This window comes from Lycium ferocissimum, chromosome 10, assembly GCF_029784015.1.
Source record: "Lycium ferocissimum isolate CSIRO_LF1 chromosome 10, AGI_CSIRO_Lferr_CH_V1, whole genome shotgun sequence".
NCBI lineage: Eukaryota > Viridiplantae > Streptophyta > Magnoliopsida > Solanales > Solanaceae > Lycium > Lycium ferocissimum.
This window is the reverse complement of record NC_081351.1, coordinates 45,944,538-45,967,071: the sequence shown is the minus strand read 5'-3', so window position 1 is coordinate 45,967,071 and position 22,534 is coordinate 45,944,538. Positions and strand designations below refer to the sequence as shown.

The following is a 22,534-nucleotide window of genomic DNA, read 5'->3' as shown; positions in this document are numbered from 1 at the left end:
GAATTATAGTTCTTGACATGTTATGAGTATAATCTTGTGATGAATACTACAAATGATGCTAAAGGAGTATTATATGAGAGTGAATAGGGTGTTGTATTATAGTTATGGCTATGGATGACTTGAAGATGGATTTGAGACGTGAGCAATGTTTAACTTAAATAATCCATTGATTATGATATTATGGATGTCCTTATTGTTGTTTGGGGAGTTGTCTTATTTTATGAAAGAAGCTATCGAAACAAAGGAAATGTCACCAAATTGTCGTTAACTCTTAGTTGCTTTAGCTTAAGCTTAAGTATGTTTCGATTATCTAATCTTAGTACAAATTCTCTTGAAGGTAGAATCATGAGCTTGAAAGGCAATCAATTAGGCGATAAAGTTAAAGAGATATAAAGGTATGTGAGGCTAGTCCCCTTCTTTCAAAGGCATGATTTCTATATTATGATTTCTTTTCTATATTCCCATGACTCTCTTACATCCTTAAAAGTGAAAGTTAGGGATCCTTAAGGGCTCCTTATGAAATAGAGATGATAATGATGATGATAATAATGCGTTCACGAGATCGATAATTCTATGTTTATGACTTCATTGATGTTATTTCTTGTTGTTGCTTCACCTCATGTTATTAGTTCTTTCGGGGCGAGGCATAGCAATGATGATCGTTCCATAACGTAATCAGAGGTTACCGACCTTACGTCACTCCGATAGAGTACAACTTTTATTTGAGCTCTTATGCATGCTTCATGATAAGTTTATATGTATGATTACACCGTGCCTATTTGGCCGGGCATGACACCACTTTGGTGGGCGGCTTATGGTTGATGATAACACCATGCCTATTTGGCCGGGCATGACACCATAGTGGGCGGCGTGAGATGATTACCCCGGATGCGGTCTAATGATGTTATTGATTCAGACATTTTATGTATGTATGTATGATACGTTTAAAGGTAAAAGTGAGCATGCGTGATTCACCTCGAAACGGCACGATTCATGATTATCTTTTACTGCTTATGCTTTCTGTTTCCTTATTATGTTACCATACATGCCTTACATACTCGGTACATTGTTCGTGCGATGTCCTTTTCTTTATGGACGCCGTGTTCGTACCCGCGAGGTAGACGAGGGAAACGGTGCGGACGCTCAGGAGCTTACTCGCAACAGTACGGGAGCACCCGGCTTACTCCTGAGAAAACCTATTCGTATATTCTTTTGTGTACATATTTGGGGCATGGCGGGGTTCTGTCCCGTCCTTAAAATTTCAGTATTCCAGTTAGAGGCTCGTAGATCCTTATGTGTGGGTATTACATGTTATGAGGCTTCTTTAGTGTATATTCCGTACATCCTTTTTGTAGCCTCGTAGGCTTACGTATATGTATATATAGGTGTTTTGGGAGATTTTTGGTGGTTATTTCATGATAAGTCTCGTGTTGAGATTGATGTATGTCCCAGTTGAGTATGATAGTTAGCATGATTAGTGGTGCTTGGTAGTCGACTTCGAATTTTCCGTCGCTCCTAGTCGGGTCGTGACACTTCAGAACGTTTAAGACTCCCACATAAATATGTTTGAGCCCGAATCATAAGCCCGAGAGCGACCATGTCCATTTGATGAGTGGGCATATCTTTTAAAATCATATTCTCTTTGGGACCAATATAGTTATGAGCAAAACGGCTCATCACGTAAGGATTGGCCAGAAGATTGTCCTCATCTGACAATTCAAAAGAACGACTACGATTGACGATGAGAGGAATGAAAGTATTCATCCACATAGGTGGCGGGGATCATCTGCCTCGAAGTTTGTGCTCGAGAATCAACCCCGTGCAAAGTGTTGCCTTCTTTTCAAACGTTTTTCCCTTTATCGGCAACATTAAAGCGGAAAACGGGTTGAGATGTATTATGAGGAATAGTATGGGTACTTGTTCCTCGCCTTCAAAAAGGAGAAGTAGGAGTATTAGTAGGGATATTAGCAGCACTGGCATCAATGTTTTCAGTATCGACCAAATCCTCAACATCGGCTACAGAAGTTTCGCAAAAAGGAACCTCAACCGCAGCTTCATCAACAGTACCAGGAAGACAGGTCTCAATTTTATCGGCAACAGTATTATCAATGGTATCCACCTCAGGAACCGCAATACCACCTTCATTGTGGCACTCAGTAACAACTGGTAAGTTTTCTATCTCCTTCACCAGAGATTCATCTGAAATGACAACAATATCAGAAGAGGTGGGAAATTCAACCCCCTTGTGACGATAAGGAGAGTCTTCCTCAGAATCAGTACTCTTATCAATCAGCCTGAATTTACTAGGCGTACCTCCTATCTTCTCGGCAACAGCATCTGACAACTCCACAAGAAATTATTTTTTTCAATTTTTTCTTTTTCAAGGTAGGCTCACCAACAGCCTTGGAATCCTTAAATTCGGCATTAGACCACTAGTGAGAGATCTTATTTTTTCAAACGCTGACTCATCATCACTCGGAAAAGTTAGTCGTTTCTTTACTATCACCTTTTTCGAAGGACCTGAGAAAAATAAAATGAATATAAGATAAACTCTTTCGCCATTGCAAAGTAAGATATTTCTTCAAATATCCTTACCTCTGCCTTTCGTAGAAACTCCATCTGGTTTCGTTTCTTTACGAGTACGAATACCCTTAGAAACGGCATACGTCGCCCATATACGAATACTCACTGAAGCTCGAATCACAGCTTCAGTAAATTCCCTTATGTTTGAAGGTTTAACCAATCCAGGATTAAAAGCTGTTAAACAAAGGAGGAGTTTAAAGAGAAGAATTGAGGAAATAAAAAATCTTAGTAAGGAAAATAATATTGTCTCTCACATTCCATTTCTCGGTAAGATACCCCGTTCTCTGGTTCACCAAATACGAAGCGGTGGAGATAAATACGAACTCGTCGGAACCAAAGTGCTAATCTTGACCATCTTTCGGGATCATCGAACAATTTACTAGATCCCCCGAGCCTACCAAACATAATCATAGAGCCCGGATAAAATGAATCGAATTCAAATATAAAATATGATCGAGAGTAATATCCGCTCGACCGGACGAGCAACATGCTCCGTGCACTGAAACGGTCGGCAGACCCCAGGTGTAATTTGTGCCACACAAATATTCAAGCGTCGGTAAAATTCTTCTATCAACGGCGGAAGAGGCAAAGAAAAGCCAATAGTAAAAGGGTAGATGTACACCGCCGAATATCCGGGAAGATGAGCAATTGCGGGCATATCCTTTCCTGGGACTACGATATCGAGATTGGGATTTGTCCAAAGGACACGCTTTCCTACGAATCAAGAGACTCCTCGGTACTTTTGAGAAATAATTGAAGAAACAAAAATCATTCTTTCCCCATCCAACTACGAAATATCTCGATTATCGCACCGGAAGAAACGGTTTAGATACGTAGTATGGGAAGGATTTTTCGAATTACACTATCAACGGAAAGGTAAATTCACATTAACCGTATTAGTTTCATCATCACCAACATCGGAAGTTGATGAAGATGAAGGCACTGGAACGACGTAAAGAATAATAGATCACCCATAGAATTTTTGGGGCGTTCTATCCTTAGGTTTTCGGCGCCACGTGCGTAAAAAGCGTCAACAATAACGATCTTTTCTGATGAAATATTTTGAGAAGATGAAGGAGAAGATATGATTATAAATTGAAGAAATCAAACAAATTGAAGAAACAGAAGCAAAGGAATTTGAAATTGAGGGTTTTGGAGCGAAAAATTTGAGATAATGAAAAGGTAAAATTTAAATTTTTGTAGAAAAGGTAAAACCGCCATCATTACCTTGGGAAACGGCGAGAAAATGAAGGGCACGGCAACGGCCATATGGCCCACGTCTGACTTCATCATTTAATGCGAGTCTTTTCAGCACGCTGATTGTGCCACGTACTCATCACGTCAGTGGGCCACGATCTGTCGTCAGTTACAACAGTGCCTATTCCACGGAAAGAAGATTCAAATGTCTAATCAAGAGAAGATTGATGAAAATCGGCAAGACAATTTCTCGGGAACATCTTTGTAATGAACTCGAAAAATTGAGGGACTATCTGTATGGGTTAAAAATGCATCTAACACGTGGATCAACATGTAGTCGACACATGTCGATTTTTACAATAACGTAGAGATATCAGATGGTAATGCTGAGTATAGCATTACGGAGAGACAGCTAATACCGAATAACTGGTCAACGAAGAGAACATCAACGGAAACAACATACAAGACCTTCTTTACTACGCATTAAATGGAATTAATGCAGTAATGACAAAACGGCTCATAACGGCTAGAATCAAGGAATTAAATGACAATCATTAATTCAGTAATTAATGATTGCCCTTACTTACATACAACGGGAAGGGCACCAAATAAGATCATATACCTATAAATAGGATTTTCACTTGTATACCTAGGCATCCAGTACTGACTGGAAAAAAAAAAGATACTTCTACTGATTATTGTGTTTCTTATTCTCATCATCATTATTCTCTGATCATTAAGTTCTTACTCATTCTTGGAAAGGAGGAAATTCATTACTACTGTTCATCACAATTGGCATAAGTCTACTTCTTCCTTTTATTTACTTAGTCTTTATCGATAAATAATAATTTTGCTTGTGTTAATTATTTCATCCGTATCAAATTACTACCAACTATGGTTAACCTTAGAACAAATTGAACTATTTGGGTAAAATACGAATTTTGACTCAAACAGGTATACACCTCAAATTTCATAAATTTCACCTTGATAATTTTTTCATGGAATAATAGGGATAAAAAATTCAAGACCATCCATTTTTAAGATCATTTGGTGTAATTTCTTAGTCAAAAGTTGATGGACATAGTCCAAACAGAATTTCGCCACTACATTTTTTTTTAACTAAACGAAGGATTTTATAAATAAAGACAGAAATTAAAGGCATTATAGTGCTGAGGAAGATATTAATGATGCATCCTCTAAAATAGTCATTGTTGTATCGAGGTAGATCTTAATTATGATGCTACCTCTAAAAGATCATTGTTTAAAAACGATATTGTAAAAATAGGAGGAACATTCCAAAAACTAGTTTCTCCCATTCCATGCATGATGTCCGTGCAAGAGTTTGCTTGAACAGTCAGGTTATGTGCCACCTTGTTCGCTTCCCGGAATGTGTGCTGAATTAGAGAATTCTCTGGTGCTTGCAGTGGAAACCTGCAGTCATTTAAAATGGTTTGTAAGGACAATGTAAGAATTTTGGCCACTACATTGATCACATGGAAGACAGTTAAAGTAACAAGATTGATGACATAAAATTCCATAAAAAATTAGAAAAAGAATGTCATTTCGCCCACCCTTTCACTGCAAAATGGCATAAAGCCAACAAAGAAAAGAAGATTGATGGGGAACTTTACAGATATCTTAACAAAATCGATATCGTACCATGTGAATGGAGCAAAAGTTAAATAATCCAAATTGTCTTAGTTCACAAATTTGTGACCTTTAAAATTTGTTAAAGATAATTTAACTTAAGCTACCATTTGTATCAATCACACCTTTTAAAATTCGCGGATAAGGAGCTTAACGTTTTACCATTGTTCAATTTGAGGTGTACGCTAACCGAGTTAATTTTAGTATTTAAGTGAACAAAGGTAAAACGTTAAGCTCTTCATCCGTGAATTTTAAAGTTGTGATTGATATAAAATAATAGCTTAGAAAAATTTCTCGATCATAAAAGACAACAACAGAAAAAAAAGAAGAAAAGGTGAAATCACCTCAATTGGCAGTCCTCATAACAGTTACGCCAAGTAATGAAAGTTTCTTAAGCCGGCCAATGTTTTAATTGTATCTTCCAAACTACCATCTCCCCCTAAACTTAAATTTGAATTAATAATGAGTCATAATTCTTTTCCTTCTAAATTTAAATGATAGTATAATAATAGTACAGGACCAAAACCGCTTATGGTCAAAATGCAGATTACGTTGTGATTTTTGTAACATGTCAATCCTCAAATTCTGTCCATGACCCCTCATCTATATTGACATTTGTTCGATTATATGCAGCACTTACAAAGGAAAACCCACATTCTCATGAGAAGTTTTGCAAAATATCTCAATATGTAAATTTGCATTAAATTCTTTCCGGAATTCCAGTAAGTGTTAAACTTGTTGCACTAAATAACGTGAAAATATTGTAGACTTAGGGTCTGTTTGGAAAGCCACCTGGTAATTGGAATTGGTGTAATTACTATCCTAGTAATTACACAGCCTAGTAATTACATATTATTGTAATTACAATAGCACCTTTTGTTTGTCGTAATGTAATTACGGTAATTACAAGCGTCTTGTTTTGGTTGCACAAGTGTAATTACAGCTTAGTTTAATTTAAAAAATAAACTTAACTATAAAAAATTTAAAATTAATATTTAAAAAAAATATGTGCCTTTATAAATGATATTAAATTAGCTATTTAATAACACATTGTTTCTTGAAAATACGTTAATTAATAATCATATATTTGTAACTAATATTGTAAAAAAATAGTTGATATATAATTTCAAATTAATAATATTTTTGTTTTAATTGATTATAAAACTTAAAAGAATACTTTTTTTTTGTGAGAACATCATGGGATTTGATGTTTGAAAAAAAAAAGAATATTTATAAATATAATGCCACAATATTATTCAAATGTTTTAAAAAAATTCTATCAATTATAAGTGAAAAATAAACAACAAGCAATGCGAAATAACAAGTCAGTAGTAATAAAGCAAATAAATTAAAGTCGAAAATATAACCAAATTCAAAATCCAAAAGAAATTTTTTTAACATAATACTCTTATGTCAAATTCCAACATTACATAATTAAGTTCCAACGTAATATAAGTAATACTCCTATAATTCAAAAGCAAGGCAAAATATAAGTCTATAACCACATTCACAATGAAATTCTACTTTAATAACGTCACTCATTATATGTCAAGTTTGTTAATGACTCATTCTTTCTAATATTAAGAGATGTAGTTCCAAAAATTAGAATAATAGGCTAAATGAATAAAATAATAAAAAAAAATACGAGCAATTACATGAACCCACAAGAAGTAAAAGTTGGGAATGAGAAGAAAGTAAATGAAATATAAATAATATAAAAAGAAAAATATATTTTAAAAAAAATTAAAAAGTAAAAATAAAAAATAAATTAATTAATAGAAATAAAAAATAAATTAGAAAAGCAAAGAAAAATAAATTAGAAAAGCAAAGAAATTAAAATAAAATAAAAAAGAAATTAAATAATATAAATTAAAAAAGAAAAGAAATTAAATAAAATAAAAAAATAAATAAGTAAAAGAATCAGCTACAGAATACACCCACCCCCGAGTAATTGAGAGTCTAATTACACCGTCAATAATTACACCTATTCCCACCTAATCGTAATTACCTCACAAACAAATAAATAAATCGTGTAATTACGCCTAATTACATCCAATTCCAATTTCCTAGGTGGCTTTCCAAACAGGCCCTTAATAGACGTAAGTATTTAACAATTATCTTTCAAAAAAATAGAAAAATAAAACACAAGGAAGATAGAAAGGAATAAATAGAGAATCCGTCATGGTAAGTCCATGACGTTTGGAGTTAGGTCACGAAAATCTTTTCCTTTTAAACTCATCACACTGAAATACCCGTCCAGCCTTTTTTTCTCACATTAATTAAATTAAATTAAATTATACCATGCCCTTGCTGCCGTCCATTTATCTTTCTTTTTTCATTATCGTGTCCTTCTCCTCTTCAAATTTTCTCCGCATAATATCTTAAGAAAGAAATTAAATTCTTGTTCTAACCATATACTTTTTCGATTTTATTCTATATATATATATATGATACTCTTTCATTTTTAATTTATTTCAAAAAGAATAATACAATACGTTTCTACATTGAGAAACATTATAAATTTGTATTTTCAAATGTAGAACTATTGATGACATGCTCTAAAAATCGTATAAGTATATATATCATGGCATGATGGAAATGGAAAGAGTATCTATTAGTTTTCTTCTTTCACAAAACTTTTCGAAATTTCCCTTTAGAAAATGTGAACAAGTTAACCATTTATATTATTACTACATGTCACACTTGAAGACAAGATTTCTTGCATCATATGCTTAATATATAAGAACACCTTCCACCTATATAGCTTGCCTTCTCATATAACCTCCTTTCCTGTCAATCTCAGTACTCTTTGCTTCCAAGAATGAATAAATTTCAAACACAATAAATTAAGTCTTATTCTCTTAAGAGAGAAATAAATTAAGGGGGATGAGAATATTGCAGTGGCTATGCCCTAACTGGTCAGTCGCGGCGGCATTATTGGTGGTAATGATGGTGGTCCCGGTGTCTGCCGGCGGTGCAAACGTGACATATGACGGAAGGTCGTTGATAATAGATGGACAAAGGAAGCTCTTGTGCTCTGGTTCTATTCATTATCCTAGAAGTACCCCTGATGTATGTCTTTCTCTGTTTTAGTTGCCATATATTTGCTCATGTATATTTGTGTTGTGCATTCATCCCCACATGCATTTTTTGTTTTTATGACCGTAGTGTCTGACTGATCGATTTGTCTTGGTAATTTTACGGATATCGATCTGTCTCACAAGCCACTTGGATATGACAACCTATCCACCCAAGGGGCGCTGGACAGAAAACAACAACCGAATTTTACCTACGCGCTGGAAACTGAACTTTGGGACCTTATAGTTTTCAACTCACTTCATTCACCACTAGGCCACACCCTTGAATGCTTAATTATCCCCACATGCATATGAAGACGCGTGTTAACTCAGTGGTGGATACAAATTTTAATGTTTATGGGTTCTGAATTTTAGGATATATGGGACAATTTATTGATGTAAGATAGATTATTTGTTGATATATGCAGTGGCGAATGCTTCATATGAACCCTGTACTTTCGGTGCGACTATAAAGTTATGTAAACATTTACTAAAATTGCAATAAAGAGCAGATATGAACTCATATCTTTAAAAATAAAATAAGATAAGAACCTTAAATGTTGAACTCATTCATAGAGTTTAAATTCTAAATCCATCTCTACATGTATGAGTTAAAGTTACTGAATTTTGAATTTTGCCAAACTCAAAGTCAATAATGTAAATCTTCCCCCTTTATTTCTGTTTATGTATATTTATGACAGATTTATGATGATATGATATACTAACATCTACAGGAACATATTTAAGTTTTATACAGTACTACTGCAACTTAGAGATTTATTATGTTATCAATTTAATTTAATTTGTTATAATAGGTAATTTTGTTATCATTTTTTCCAGATTACCGATGAACACTAATATAAAGATTATATGTAATTATTTTTTAAGTGACCTGATTAATTATATACAAATATTTATTGATAGAACTTAAACTCGAAATGAATATTTGGTGCATATATTTGTGTCCGGGAGGGAAGAGAGAAGAATTACATGCCTTGGTTTCACTTTTCATATAAGTAGTTTTAGTTAAAACTTTTTATTTGATTTTAATAAATAGTATATATATCACATATGAATATCACGTATTGTTACTGATGATATTTCGCTATCTTTTTCGATAAACAAGTTCAGTCATCTAATTTAGTCGACTCTTAATGACAAAACTACAACTCTAATCTAAGACAGTGGGTGTATCTACCTGCATTTAAGTTTGTTGAATTATAGAGTTGTACTAGTTTAATGGGCTAGGGCGCTTAATTGTGTATCAACAAAAACAACTTAGTGCAATAATCAATAGATGATTTCTTGCTTTCTAAATTATTTTATTAAAAAGATTGGAATAGATAGTCGCTAGCATTTGTCCAATTGTAAATGTAATATAAACAAACATAATTAGACTCAATAATTAACGAATCTATATTCGGTTGTGCCATTTGAAATCCAAAGGCTCTGGTGATAACTCCAAGGGAAACAACAAAACGATTCTAGAATTTCGTAAAGGGTTTGCTTACTTAACATCTTAATAATTGAATTTTTTTAAAGTTTCTAATCAATCACAAAACATACCAACTTTCATCACAATTTTTCAATTTCTTCATATTTTATTGTTGTAAAATTACAAAATAAATACTCCGTTCGTCCCATTTCAATTTATGTGATTTTATTTAGTGGAGTAAGAAATACAAGAATAAAAAGAAAGATTTTTAAAATTTGTAACTTAAATAAATACTAAATGTATACAAAAATTAAATTCAGAATTCAACTGTTAACACCTAATATCACTATTACGTAGATTTTATAACTCATAAAAATTCAATTTCTCGTTTCTCCTCCATTTAGAATTAACTAATAATTGTACTAATAATAAAATTGTGCGCAAGAAGATACGAAAGACCACCTCAAAAGAAGCGTGAAGGAAAGAACTTTGTCAATGCAAAAAGCTAAAACTACTCCCCTAGGATGATTACATCATTACCCTCCCTCCCAACTAACAATTATAACAACCAGAATTTCCTCCAACAAGATTTTCATGTAGTCATGATCACCGCTAATATAGTTGCTTCCTTTTCTTCTTTTATTTGGTTGCTGGAAAACTTGTCACCTTTCCAATTTAACTATAAGAATTCAGAGTAAAAAAGAAAAATATTTTTACACTGTATAGCCGCTCACCAAAATAATAATGAAAATTATATTTATATATAGTAATGTGTACATACATATACTATACATAATTAATATATATGTTTTTTTCTATTTGGCTAGCAGTTGTAATTATTCTGGCTAGGGGCCAAATATGTTAAAAGCCCTTAAACAATTCTCCAACAACATCCACGAGCTACCAGACTTTAGCCCGTATTCGACTGATCTCCTGCCTGAATCATTTTCGGTTTTTAAAGAAAACTAACTAAAGATTCAATTGATACGACGGAAGTTGTATTCCAAGAAAATATTTTCCATGAGATGATTTTTATTTTTATTTTTTATGTTTAGTTATTGGAAAATGATTTTTTTTTTAACCACCCAGGTTACGAAATCGAATTTCCGAGTGGAAGTTTTATAAATACCAAAAATATGTGTACATAGAATGGCTTAACTCCTTATAGGTTGTACAGAGATTTATTTTTTGCAATTAAGTAAAACTATATTTATTTTTAACTTCGTAGTACTTGCCTATCATTTTCAAGTTTCTATGACATTCCGTAAAGAACAAATATCATGTGTAACATAATGTCTAATGTGATAACTTTCTCTTTTCGATTTTGCTTTTTGTTTATGACAGATGTGGCCATCTTTAATATCGAAAGCTAAAGAAGGTGGAATAGATGTGATTGAGACCTATGTATTTTGGAACATTCATGAACCCCAACCTGGACAGGTATTGGACAAAATGCTGTGTCATCGATGTTTTTCTCATTGAAAATATTCTTCTGAAAATGACTTTTTATCGAACTAAAAACATCCCGAATTTTAAAGTTTTCTCTTTTTTCTTTTCTTCTAATACACTAACTAATTTCTTCTTATTATGATATCAGTATGATTTTAGTGGAAGACGTGACATAGTAGCATTCATCAAGCATATTCAAGCACAAGGTCTATATGCTTGCCTTCGCATGGGGCCCTATATTGAGGGTGAATGGACTTATGGGTAAAACACTATATTACTCGTCTCATTCTAACTGTCGTTTTAACTTTTTTCACATTCACTAAAAAATCAATAAGTACAATGTATTCTTCTTTAATGTTAAGGGTAGAGTTAAAACTACTTGCCAACTTTAGTCTTGAATATCTGAAGTGACAATTATGTTGGGACAATTTTTGAGCTAAATTAACTGTCAATTTTGGACAAAGGGATTAAATTACATTGTTCAACTTTAATTCGTTTTTACCCCTAAGTATTATGTTTTGATCCTTTTGATGGTATCAAGCAAAATCTTGTTGAATTTCACAGGGGCTTCCCATTTTGGTTACATGATGTCCCTGGCATTGTTTATCGATCTGATAATGAACCATTTAAGGTAATAATCCCTTTTTCTTGGAAATTATTCTAATAATAAAATGTTTGAACAGAATTGAATCTCACCTCTAAAATGCAAAGTAATAATTTTATCAGTGATTTACCATCCAATTCTCAATTTGACCACTTTGCTTGCTTGAATTGGTAGGAACATTAACTTTTTTTTCTCTCTCTCTCTCTCTTCTGTGACAGTTTTACATGCAAAACTTTACAACGAAAATGGTGAACTTGATGAAGTCAGAAGGGTTATATGCCTCACAAGGAGGTCCAATTATACTCTCACAGGTTCGATATAGATAACATTCTTATGTGCCATGCCATTATTTGCATATATATATATACATATACATGTCGACAATTCAAAATCTTTATACAACACTTCTAAATTCCTTTGGGTTCACGATTGACAACTTTTTTGCATGTTTCAGTTGTAGTACTATTTGTTATCTTTTTAATTTCATCAATTTTGGTATAATATTTATTTGTCATTCTAATATCTCTAAAGAAACTATTTTTGTGCCTGTAAACTCGTTTTAACTCAATTTCCCTTTATTTCTTCTAAGTTGGCCTTGTCACCAGAAAGCCACCACATTGATACTTTTTTGTAATTTTATTCAATAATTCTGTAAGTAAAGTGGTCTCTTTCTTCTATTTCATTTTATTTAATTCTTTTTAGAGTGATGATAAGCTTAATTAACATATGCAGATTGAGAATGAATATCAAAATATAGAGAAAGCATTTAGAGAGAAGGGACCCCCTTATGTTCGTTGGGCAGCAAAAATGGCTGTGGAATTTGAGACAGGTGTGCCTTGGGTCATGTGTAAACAAGATGATGCTCCTGATCCTATTGTATGTTCCTTTTCTTTCTCTCATTTTTTTTTTAATGAATTTAACTTATAATACATTGGCATTTTAAAAATATGTTTGCACCATCAATGTATTTTAACTAGTTTTAGCACAAAAGCTGCTTTATTTTTTCAGTTTGCTAATCTCACTTTTAAGTGATCTGATATCGTAAAAAGTTGCACGATGTCGATGTATAAAAGTTAAACTCACTGCTATTTATTTTCTTAGAAGTTACCTTGTCTCTTTCCTTCATTCTCTTGTCAAGTTAAACTACAATCTTATTAAAATTATGTTAATCTTTTCTTTTTATCATTTAATTTTACTGGGAACATCTTAGAGATGCTAGAAAGAACTAGCAAAATTAAATGTTTGCTACCAGTTTTAGCATGGTAGTAAAAATGGTAATTAACATTAGTAGCATGTTTTGCTATATTTCATTTAAACCATAAAAACATTGTTTGTGCAGATAAACACATGCAATGGAAAGAAATGTGGAGAAACATTTAAAGGGCCTAATTCTCCAAATAAGCCATCAATCTGGACAGAGAACTGGACTAGCTTGTAAGAATTGTCAAACTCTGCAAAATCTAAGCACTCTGCTTTCAGGTTTATTAATTCATAACTAAAACATGCTGAAATTAAAGTTTATTTTTATTTGTAGCTATCAAGTGTATGGCCAGAATGCAAGAGTCAGATCAGCAGAAGACATTGCCTTTCAGGTTGCTCTGTTTATCGCCAGGAAGAACGGAACTTACATAAACTATTACATGGTAAATTTTCATAAAATATTAAGGTACTTTGATCTAATGCTAAGTACTTTGATCTTATTAATTTTATATTACATGTTTGTCAATAAAAGATTTTAGTAATTGGAAATGTTTTACCTTTCGCCTGAGACGAATCTAAATAGTGAAATACGGTCAGTGAGTTTCATACAGCCGACGTCAAATTATTTGAAATTGAAGCGTTGCTTTTGTTGTTTTCTTTGTTCACAATCAGTATCATGGAGGCACCAATTTTGGCAGGACTGCTGCAGAATTTATGATTACAGGTTATTATGATCAGGCTCCACTTGATGAGTATGGTAAGCTATCCTAGCATTTTTTTTTTTAAAATTTAAGTTACATGCACCGATAATCTTTTTTCGCTAAGTGATGACAAGTTAATTACCATTTTTTTTTATATTACCTATTACTAATGGTTATCACTGGGATTTACTTTAGTTATACACTGCCAGTGCGTAAAACTTAAACTCAATAAATAAGCATTGTGATGCAGGTTTAATTAGACAGCCAAAATGGGGTCATCTGAAAGAATTACATGCAGCAGTAAAGTTATGCTCTGAGGCCATACTTTCTGCTTTTCCCACAGTGCAGTCTTTAGGTCCACTACAGGAGGTAACACATTACACAAGCCGTATTTTTTGCCTACATTTTTCAAGAATGTACAAAGCTATGATTCCTATTTTTCAATGACAAACTGCACCAACATTTGAAAATGTTCAAACCTGCAGGCTTATGTATTTAATGGAGATTCAGGAGCTTGCTCAGCATTCCTGGTGAACACAGATGGTAGTAATAAAAGTGTAACAGTGCGATTCCGAAATTTGACATATCAATTACCTCCGAAATCTATAAGCATTTTGCCTGATTGCAAGACTGTAGCCTTCAATACAGCTAAGGTACGTATGTAGGTTCATTTGGAATGTCAGTTTTCGAGCAATCTCACGTACTCATGAATAGCATAAAGTAATAGAACAATTTTTTTTTGGCACAGTAAAGTGCATATGTTTTAATTACATTAAAGTCATTGAATAGGATAATTCATGTGTGATATTAGGTGAGTACACAATTCAACACGAGAACTTATAGGCCAGTGGTCAAGTTTGATTCAACTGAGAAATGGGAACAATTCCAAGAGACTATTCCACAATTTGATGCAACCACAGTGAGATCAGAAACATTGCTGGAGCAAACGAATACTACAAAAGATGCCTCTGATTATCTTTGGTATACTACCAGGTAATTGAATTTCAAATAACTATAGTATATATGTCACATAACTTGCAATTGCTTCTAGTAGCAAATTAAACGAAAATCTCTTTAATAGCAAGGACTGTCACCAAATTCTTTTATTTTGTCAACTAACTTAAGCCACAATTTTTATGTGATAGTTTGGAGCAGGACTTAGAGGAGCAGCAGGCTGAACTAAGTGTGAAGTCCTTAGGCCATGTTTTGCATGCTTATGTGAATGGCCATCTTGTAGGTGAGCACTTCTCTATAATTATCGCATCATAATCATGCATAGTTTTACAGCTTTGACTGTTCATTTATATTTTTGGACTATTTATTGTCTTTTCTTTTTGTAGGTTATGGTCATGGACAATTTAGAAATGCATCATTTACAGCAGAAAGCACGGTTGCTCTAAATAAAGGGAAAAACCAGATCTCATTACTGAGTGCAACAGTTGGCTTACCAGTTAGTACTTAATCTTGGATCATTGGATATTGTAGTTTAATTGTCTTGGAATTATGTGTTATTACTACTATTGCTTATATAAGCACTTCTTTTTCAGATTGCAGTTCTTAGATCTCTTGTTCTCGAAAAAATTATTGTAGCAGCAAGTATAAGAAGAAAATATTCACCAGGCCAAAAATAGACAAACAAATTTACTCTTCTTTTAATGTGCAGGATTCAGGAGCACATCTTGAGCGCAGGGGTCTCGGTGTACGTTCAGTGATGATTAAAGACAGTCGAGGGGTCAAAAACTTCACTGATTTTTCATGGGGTTATCAGGTAATAACCACACTTCGTTCAACTTTTAAACACTAACAGGGTAAACAAAATCTTGCATTATCAGGTTAGCTAAAAGATAATTATAGATAACCAACCATTTATGACTCATGGAAATAGTAAACTTGAAAATAAGGCAGTTAACCTGCTAAATGAAAAAGAATAGAACTTAATGACTTTTTTACTCAACTATTAATTCTTTGTCAGAAAAGAAGTCACAAAAATTGTATCTAAACCGTTTTATGTGCTGAAGTCAAGATCTCATTTCATGAACTGAAACTGCACTAAACAAATAACGCAAAGACAAATTAAAATGTACAGTCTTGCATTAAAACCAGTTAGCTTTAGCTAACTCTTCCACTGATTATTTTTAAAACAGAGGAGCTCTGATTTTTTACTTCAAGTCATTCATACATTCATACTAATTAGTTACCAATTAGTCTGTATTTAGAGAGCATGTTTTTGAGTTAAGCTAACGTTGTTTCAAAATGGTGTTCTAAGGTTGGGCTGTTAGGGGAAAAGTTACAAATTTACACATCAGAAGGAGCAAAGAGTGGTAATTGGACCAGCTTAGGCTCTTCTACTCAACAGCTCACATGGTACAAGGTAAGTGTATTGATCCTTCATTTAACTTGTTCACTATATTATGTATTTCTACTTGTTTAAGAAAATAGATGATCTTGGATTTGGTCTTGCATATCCTGAATCAATCGGATTCTATAATCGAGAACAAACTTTTTATTGCAAAATTAATATATTCGTTATTTTACTAGACCAATAATCGGTGAATTGCAATTGTACAGTCGATTTTCCATGCACCCAAAAGTGATGATCCAATTGCCCTAAACCTGGGATCCATGGGAAAAGGTGAAGCTTGGGTTAATGGCCAAAGTATTGGAAGATATTGGATCTCATTTCACACATCTGAAGGTGTTCCTTCACAAACTTGGTATGTAGTAATGGTCCTAGATGACACTCTTTTTTTTTTTTTTTAGTCAATCCAAAAAGAATGATGTATTTTTATATTTAGTAGTAACAGTCTAACTTTAAATTTTCTATTTTACCTATAATTTGATGATTTATAGTCACAAAAATTTGTTTGACTTGTTTTAGAATATAAGTTTCAAAAGTCTTTCATTCTTAAACTTTGTGCCCAGTCAAACACTATTACATAAATTGAGATGGAGACAATTGTATGTTAATCAATTTTCTAATTAAGTTATTAAAAACAATGTTGATTACACTGACAATACTATTAGTTTTCTTACACCATCAGTTCAATTTAACTGGTTATAGCAGGCTATTAATCTATTTCTCAGGTTGTCATGTCAAGTTTGTCGTTATACGTCAACTTAACCTGATGTTATAAAAAAAATTATACTCCATTGGTGCACCAAACTTAAACTCAATTAGATGTGTTAGCCAGGGAATCAGAGTCCCATATAATAATGTTCTAAGTGTGTATATTTGTAGGTACAATGTTCCAAAGTCATTTTTGAAACCTAACGACAATCTATTAGTGTTATTTGAGGAGGAAATAGGCAACCCTCTAAACATCACCATCGACACAGTTTCAGTCACCAAAGTATGTGCGCACGTCACGGATTCGAACCCACCACCAGTAATATCTTGGAGGAAGTATGACACTTCTATGGATGTTCATAAGCTTAGTGAAAGGCAACATGGTAGAAGACCAAAAGTGTACCTTAATTGTCCTCCAAGAAGCAATATTTCCAAGATTTTGTTTGCAAGCTTCGGTAACCCTTCTGGTAATTGTGATGATTATGCCACCGGGTTATGCCACTCCTCCAATTCTAAAGCCATTGCGGAAAAGGTATGCTTTGTTTGATCTTCCTCCATTTTTATATATCAGTCCATGGTAATAAAATTAGTCCACGAAAATACGATTTGCTCAACTCATTCAAATTCGGACAGGTTAATGACCCGTTCATTTATTAATTCAAATCTTTTCACCTGCTCAAATTCAGCCATCTACAAGTTGGATCAATTTGGGTAAAATATGTAGTCCAAATCGACCTATAAAACCTTGTTATTTAAATAAAAAAATTATTTAATATGTTAAATATAGAATTGATAACGAAGAAGAAGAAGAAGAAGAAGAAGAAGAAGAAGAAGAAGAAGAAGAAAAGTTATTAGTTTTGTTTGGTAAATAAACAAATAATAAGAATTTTTTTTTTTTTTTTTTTGGTAAGAATTGGGATATTGAGCTATGATCCATTCTTTGACTCAACACTCAACCCAACTACTTTTGCGCGGCTGATTTATATAAATGTCCCCTTTTTAGGTCATCATTTAGATTTTTCTCTCATTTTGAGTTGCGCAAATGTAACCATTGGGACTGACTGTTGTCTAACGTTTACAAAATTTTACACTGTGATTTAACATTTCCTCGTAAGATTTTCAGTTTACCAAAATAGATCTTTAGATCGTGATCTAAAAGGTTCATAAATTGCAAAAGAAATAAAGAATATTCACTAAGCAGTTATTTGGAAAAAGGACAACCGGCAAAAAATTTACCTTTTGTGCAGGATTAGACAATTACTCAATGCATAGAGGGAGAATTAATTGAACCAGTACATCTTCCCAGCATTCTAAGAAAATACAGGGGAAAAAGCATTTTGTTGACTGTTGAGTACTCCTGAAGTAGTTGTAAAGATTGATATGAAATCCCTTGGTTCTTCGTAGCCTTATTTATGGATTTATCCCATTTTGACCAGTTCAAATTCAGCGGAAACCACCCATTTTGCCACCCGTAAATTATCTAACCACTTACCTTCATCTCTCTTCTTGAGTAGAAAAATAATTCTGTACATAATACATTGCAGTCATTTGTTGTCCATGATACAAGTTTTGAATGATACATATGAATTTTGCAGGCTTGTTTAGGGAAGAGGAAATGCACCATTGCTCATTCATATAAGAAGTTCGGTGGTGATCCCTGTCCAGGACTTCCCAAGTCTCTACTGGTTGATGTTCAGTGTGAATGAGACCACAACTTAATTATTTCACGATTCTTTTTTCTTCATAAATGGATGATTTATAGAATTAAAGTGATGCATAGATACATTCATTATCACGTGTACATCTATATAATTACAAGTTGAATTTCTGTAGACGAAAAGGTCAAATTTGAGTCAGTTAGCTAATCAACAGATAGGCAACTCATGGTAGTTCAATTCTTCAACGATCAAAGAAATAAAATGCTATGTAGTTCCACAATTAATGTTGTTCTTATCAAATGAAAGTCTTTTTGGTTTCATTATATGGAGCTGTAGCCAGTAAGCAGCTGCAACTTTTGCTTAAGTATGAGTTACACTTCCTATCTCATTCATTTTCTAAGATGGATCTTTGCAAAGATAGAACATTTGCTTGCAAAAATGTTGCTTAGCAAACGTAAAACAATATTTTGTAGTGATGTCTAATTGGGACATAGAAAGAAATGGCCTGAGTAGGATATTGCAAACATTGTCACAAAATTAGGACAAGGGGAAAGCAGAGAAATCAACAATTGTGTTTTCATACTAGGAATAGACATGAACCCAAAAAACATTGTCCGTTTCCCTTTTCGGTTGGCTAATTACAACAAAAAGTGATAACTAGATCTATTGCAGATTTGAAGTTTGTCATTGGGCTTTTCAAAGTCTAAGATGTTGTATAGCATGTTAGTACTTAGTAGGGGAATTTTAACTTTGTCACAATCAAATGTTGAAATAATATAACTGACAAAGAAAAAAATTGAACCAAATCAAACTAAATTCCATTCTGTTTCGAATTGCAATTTAAAAAAATAAAAGAAGTCTGAATCGAAAATCTAGAAAATAAAAATTCTTCCGCCAAAAGGCCATTTTGTTTTTAAATTGTGTTGGCGGTAGTGAGTCACAGAATCGATTTTGGTACTCCATTATACTGTTAACTGGTTGACCAAATGATCCATCAAACACTACTGAGGATACTTTTAACATTGTCAGGCTTTACAAGAAAAGAAAAGAAAACAAAATGTCTTCATGTGACAAGTCCTGTCGCTTTTGCTCTACTCACATGTTAGTGGATTCACCCCACTAAGGGATTTGGCAGAAATGAGCGAATTTTTTTTTTATATATTTAATTAAACGTTCCAGATTTGAATCTTGAAAATTAAAAAATCAGGTAAGAAAATTTTCGTTTATAAAGTCCACGTGAATAAAAGTCTAAATTAATCATACCAATAAATTTCGGATACTAGATAACTATGTAGAAGAAGCAGACTCACAGTACCCCCCCCCCCCCCCCCCAAAGGCTATATTACTTTTGACTTAAATTAGCAAGATCTAGACATAATTTACATTTTCGTCTGAAAATGTGTGTGTAGAAATCTGAATGGCTCTTGAGAAAAATAAATATCGGTTGAACTTTATTTCCGTGAGAGAATCAATTTTATATTTTGGTGGAACAGAAAGAAAAAAGAACAAAAGAAAGTTATAATAATGATCGGTTTTATATTAACTATCACATGAAATGAAAATAAAACTATGTCTTCTAAAGTAGTTAAGGCTAAAAAAATTATGTAAGGAGTAACTATAGATGTGAAACAAGAAAATTGTTTTGCTCTTCGAATTATAATTCACTTTCATCATAGCAAATTAGCAATAACAATTCTAAAATCTATGACTAGTTTGGCTTTGCACAAGAATAAGTATGCCCTTGAGAGAGTCTCTGTTGAAGAATGTATGACCTTACTAGTGTCATATGGCCAAATCGACGTTAAAATTAAATTTGCAGATTTTTTTTTTATTTTTTTTTTGGTTCTTGCTTCTTTATTTTTTTAATAGTAATTTGACACTTTCTAAAGAATTCTAAAATATTAAATTAAAAATAAGGTATATGAAAGTTAAAGAAAAATATTTTTCTCAGTTTATATATTAGACTAACAAATGAAAGCTTTTCTAATTTCTATTTTACTGAACTTTTGAGATAATAGTCTCCGATGATCCAATGAGCTTTTCATATGCTATATTAATTTCATTTATTTCTCTGAATTGAACCCATATTTGCTAATTTATTTTTTTACAAAAAGATACTACTAATTGTCCAAAAATACTAAATATTGTTGTATAATGAAATCAATAAAGTTAACTTATAGATCAATATATTAAAAGTTTTGGTATTGCAAGATACTTTTGTAGATGTTATTTCAAATGAAACAATAGAAAAAATACTGCAAAAACAATGAAATTAAATTGTTCAACTTTAAGCTTTCTTTTTCCTTTCAACAAGTGCAGGTTAAAAAAAATCCTTTTTCCTTTTTCTTAATTTAATGAACTTTTTTATGGAATCTACATTTTAATTTTTTTTTTCATGTTGAACTTAACTATTTTATCCGAAATTATATAAAATATTGACTATCCCGTATTTTCCAAAATATTTTAATATTAAAAAAGTGAAAATATACTTTTACAATTTTTCAGTATTATTATTGTTTGGAGATCCAATTGTATTTTCTTTAACTACATTTTTGTTCAAAGATTTTCATAATATAAATGAACAAATATTTTATAGTTCCTCTTTTAATATAGTCATTTATTAGAAAAATTTTATGTTAAAAAGGTATGCACGTAAATTTAGATTAATTAGCTATCGTACTTTGTTTGATTGAGACAGAAAGACTATAATTTACATTTCTGATACATTTTAAAAATATTTAACAATGATATAAGTTATTAGTGTTTATTCTTTTACTTTAAAACTCAATCCTACCTTAAGTGGAATCTTTGTTAATTATGCATGTTTGCAAGCACGTAACAACAACAACAACAACATCATCATACCCAACGAAATCCCGCAAAGTGGGGTCTGGGAGGGTTTGCTTGCAAGCATGTATAATACAAAATTATAGGAGAAAATATATATATATTTTACGTTTAATCGGATGATTAAAAATTTAAAATATCATAAGATAAATAGTAAATAGCATCAATAAAAAAAATATCATAAGAACAATATTTTAATTCAATAATTAAGACTATATAAGATATAGATTGAATGATCGGATGATTTCTTTACGTGTCTATAATAAATTATTAAGAAAAAATATAATTTAAAACAAGTTTAATATAATATTTTCACATAATAAAAAAAGATCATAATTTGTATGATTAGTGTGCTTTGTGGGGCCCATTATCACCTTTTTCATGAAATCATCACTCCTAATGGTATGAAAAAAGGCCTTAAAGTTCCTAAAATTACCAAAATGTATGAAGACTTTGTAAGTCAATAAAAATTTAATTAGGGATAAAAAATATAAAATTCATGTGAGAACTACAAAAAATGGGTACTCTCCCTTATATATAGTAGTAATATAGTGTTTGAAGTCAAAAACTTCGTTAAGAATATTAAAAAATTATTATTATATATATATATATATAATATTTAATCGATATATATAGTTTAATTTCTTATCGATATTCAAAATGGATGTAAGGAATAGATACTGCTATTCCTTCCGTCCCCATTTATGTGACACCTTTTGACTTGGCACACAGTTTAAGAAAAAAATAAAAACTTTTTAAATTTGTGGTCTAAAACAAGCTTTAAATTTGTATGGCCATCTCATTAAGAGTAAAATGTAAATTTTAAAGTTAAATTATTTCTAAATATAAAGGTGATATTCTTTGAGATAGACTAAAAATAAGTGTGTAACATAAATTGGGACACAGTGAGTATTTCGCGGTTGACTATCCAAAATTACCTTGTCCTAACTCCTAATCAAATCTTGAGAGAGAATTTTTGTCCCCACTACTTAGAATAAGTAAGTACATAATTTGTCCTTTACACACGGTAAATTCATATTTTGTCCTTTTCCAATGGTAATTTCTGGCC

The 22,534-nt window shown here is 32.2% G+C and overlaps 1 protein-coding gene across 1 annotated transcript; it reads left to right on the top strand.

Moving 5' to 3' along the window:
* The first annotated feature begins 8,061 nt into the window (after window positions 1-8,061).
* On the top strand, window positions 8,062-18,898 carry LOC132034070 (beta-galactosidase 16-like). Its single transcript, XM_059424289.1, has 19 exons — window positions 8,062-8,499; window positions 11,284-11,379; window positions 11,537-11,649; window positions 11,953-12,019; window positions 12,211-12,303; window positions 12,725-12,868; window positions 13,332-13,426; window positions 13,527-13,635; window positions 13,865-13,949; window positions 14,144-14,262; window positions 14,379-14,546; window positions 14,705-14,886; window positions 15,039-15,130; window positions 15,234-15,343; window positions 15,557-15,661; window positions 16,160-16,264; window positions 16,462-16,607; window positions 17,132-17,492; window positions 18,556-18,898. Exons 1-19 carry the CDS (start codon window positions 8,314-8,316, stop codon window positions 18,664-18,666), a joined length of 2,487 nt encoding a protein of 828 aa, XP_059280272.1. The 5' UTR covers window positions 8,062-8,313; the 3' UTR covers window positions 18,667-18,898.
* The last annotated feature ends 3,636 nt before the right edge of the window (window positions 18,899-22,534 follow it).

Bases quoted from the DNA above. Each gene is read 5' to 3' on its own strand.
- LOC132034070 (XM_059424289.1), top strand. From the start codon at position 8,314: ATGAGAATATTGCAGTGGCTATGCCCTAACTGGTCAGTCGCGGCGGCA. The intron at 15,344-15,556 runs GTTAGTACTTAA...TTTAATGTGCAG, and splicing joins GTGCAACAGTTGGCTTACCA to GATTCAGGAGCACATCTTGA. The intron at 17,493-18,555 runs GTATGCTTTGTT...TGAATTTTGCAG, and splicing joins CTAAAGCCATTGCGGAAAAG to GCTTGTTTAGGGAAGAGGAA.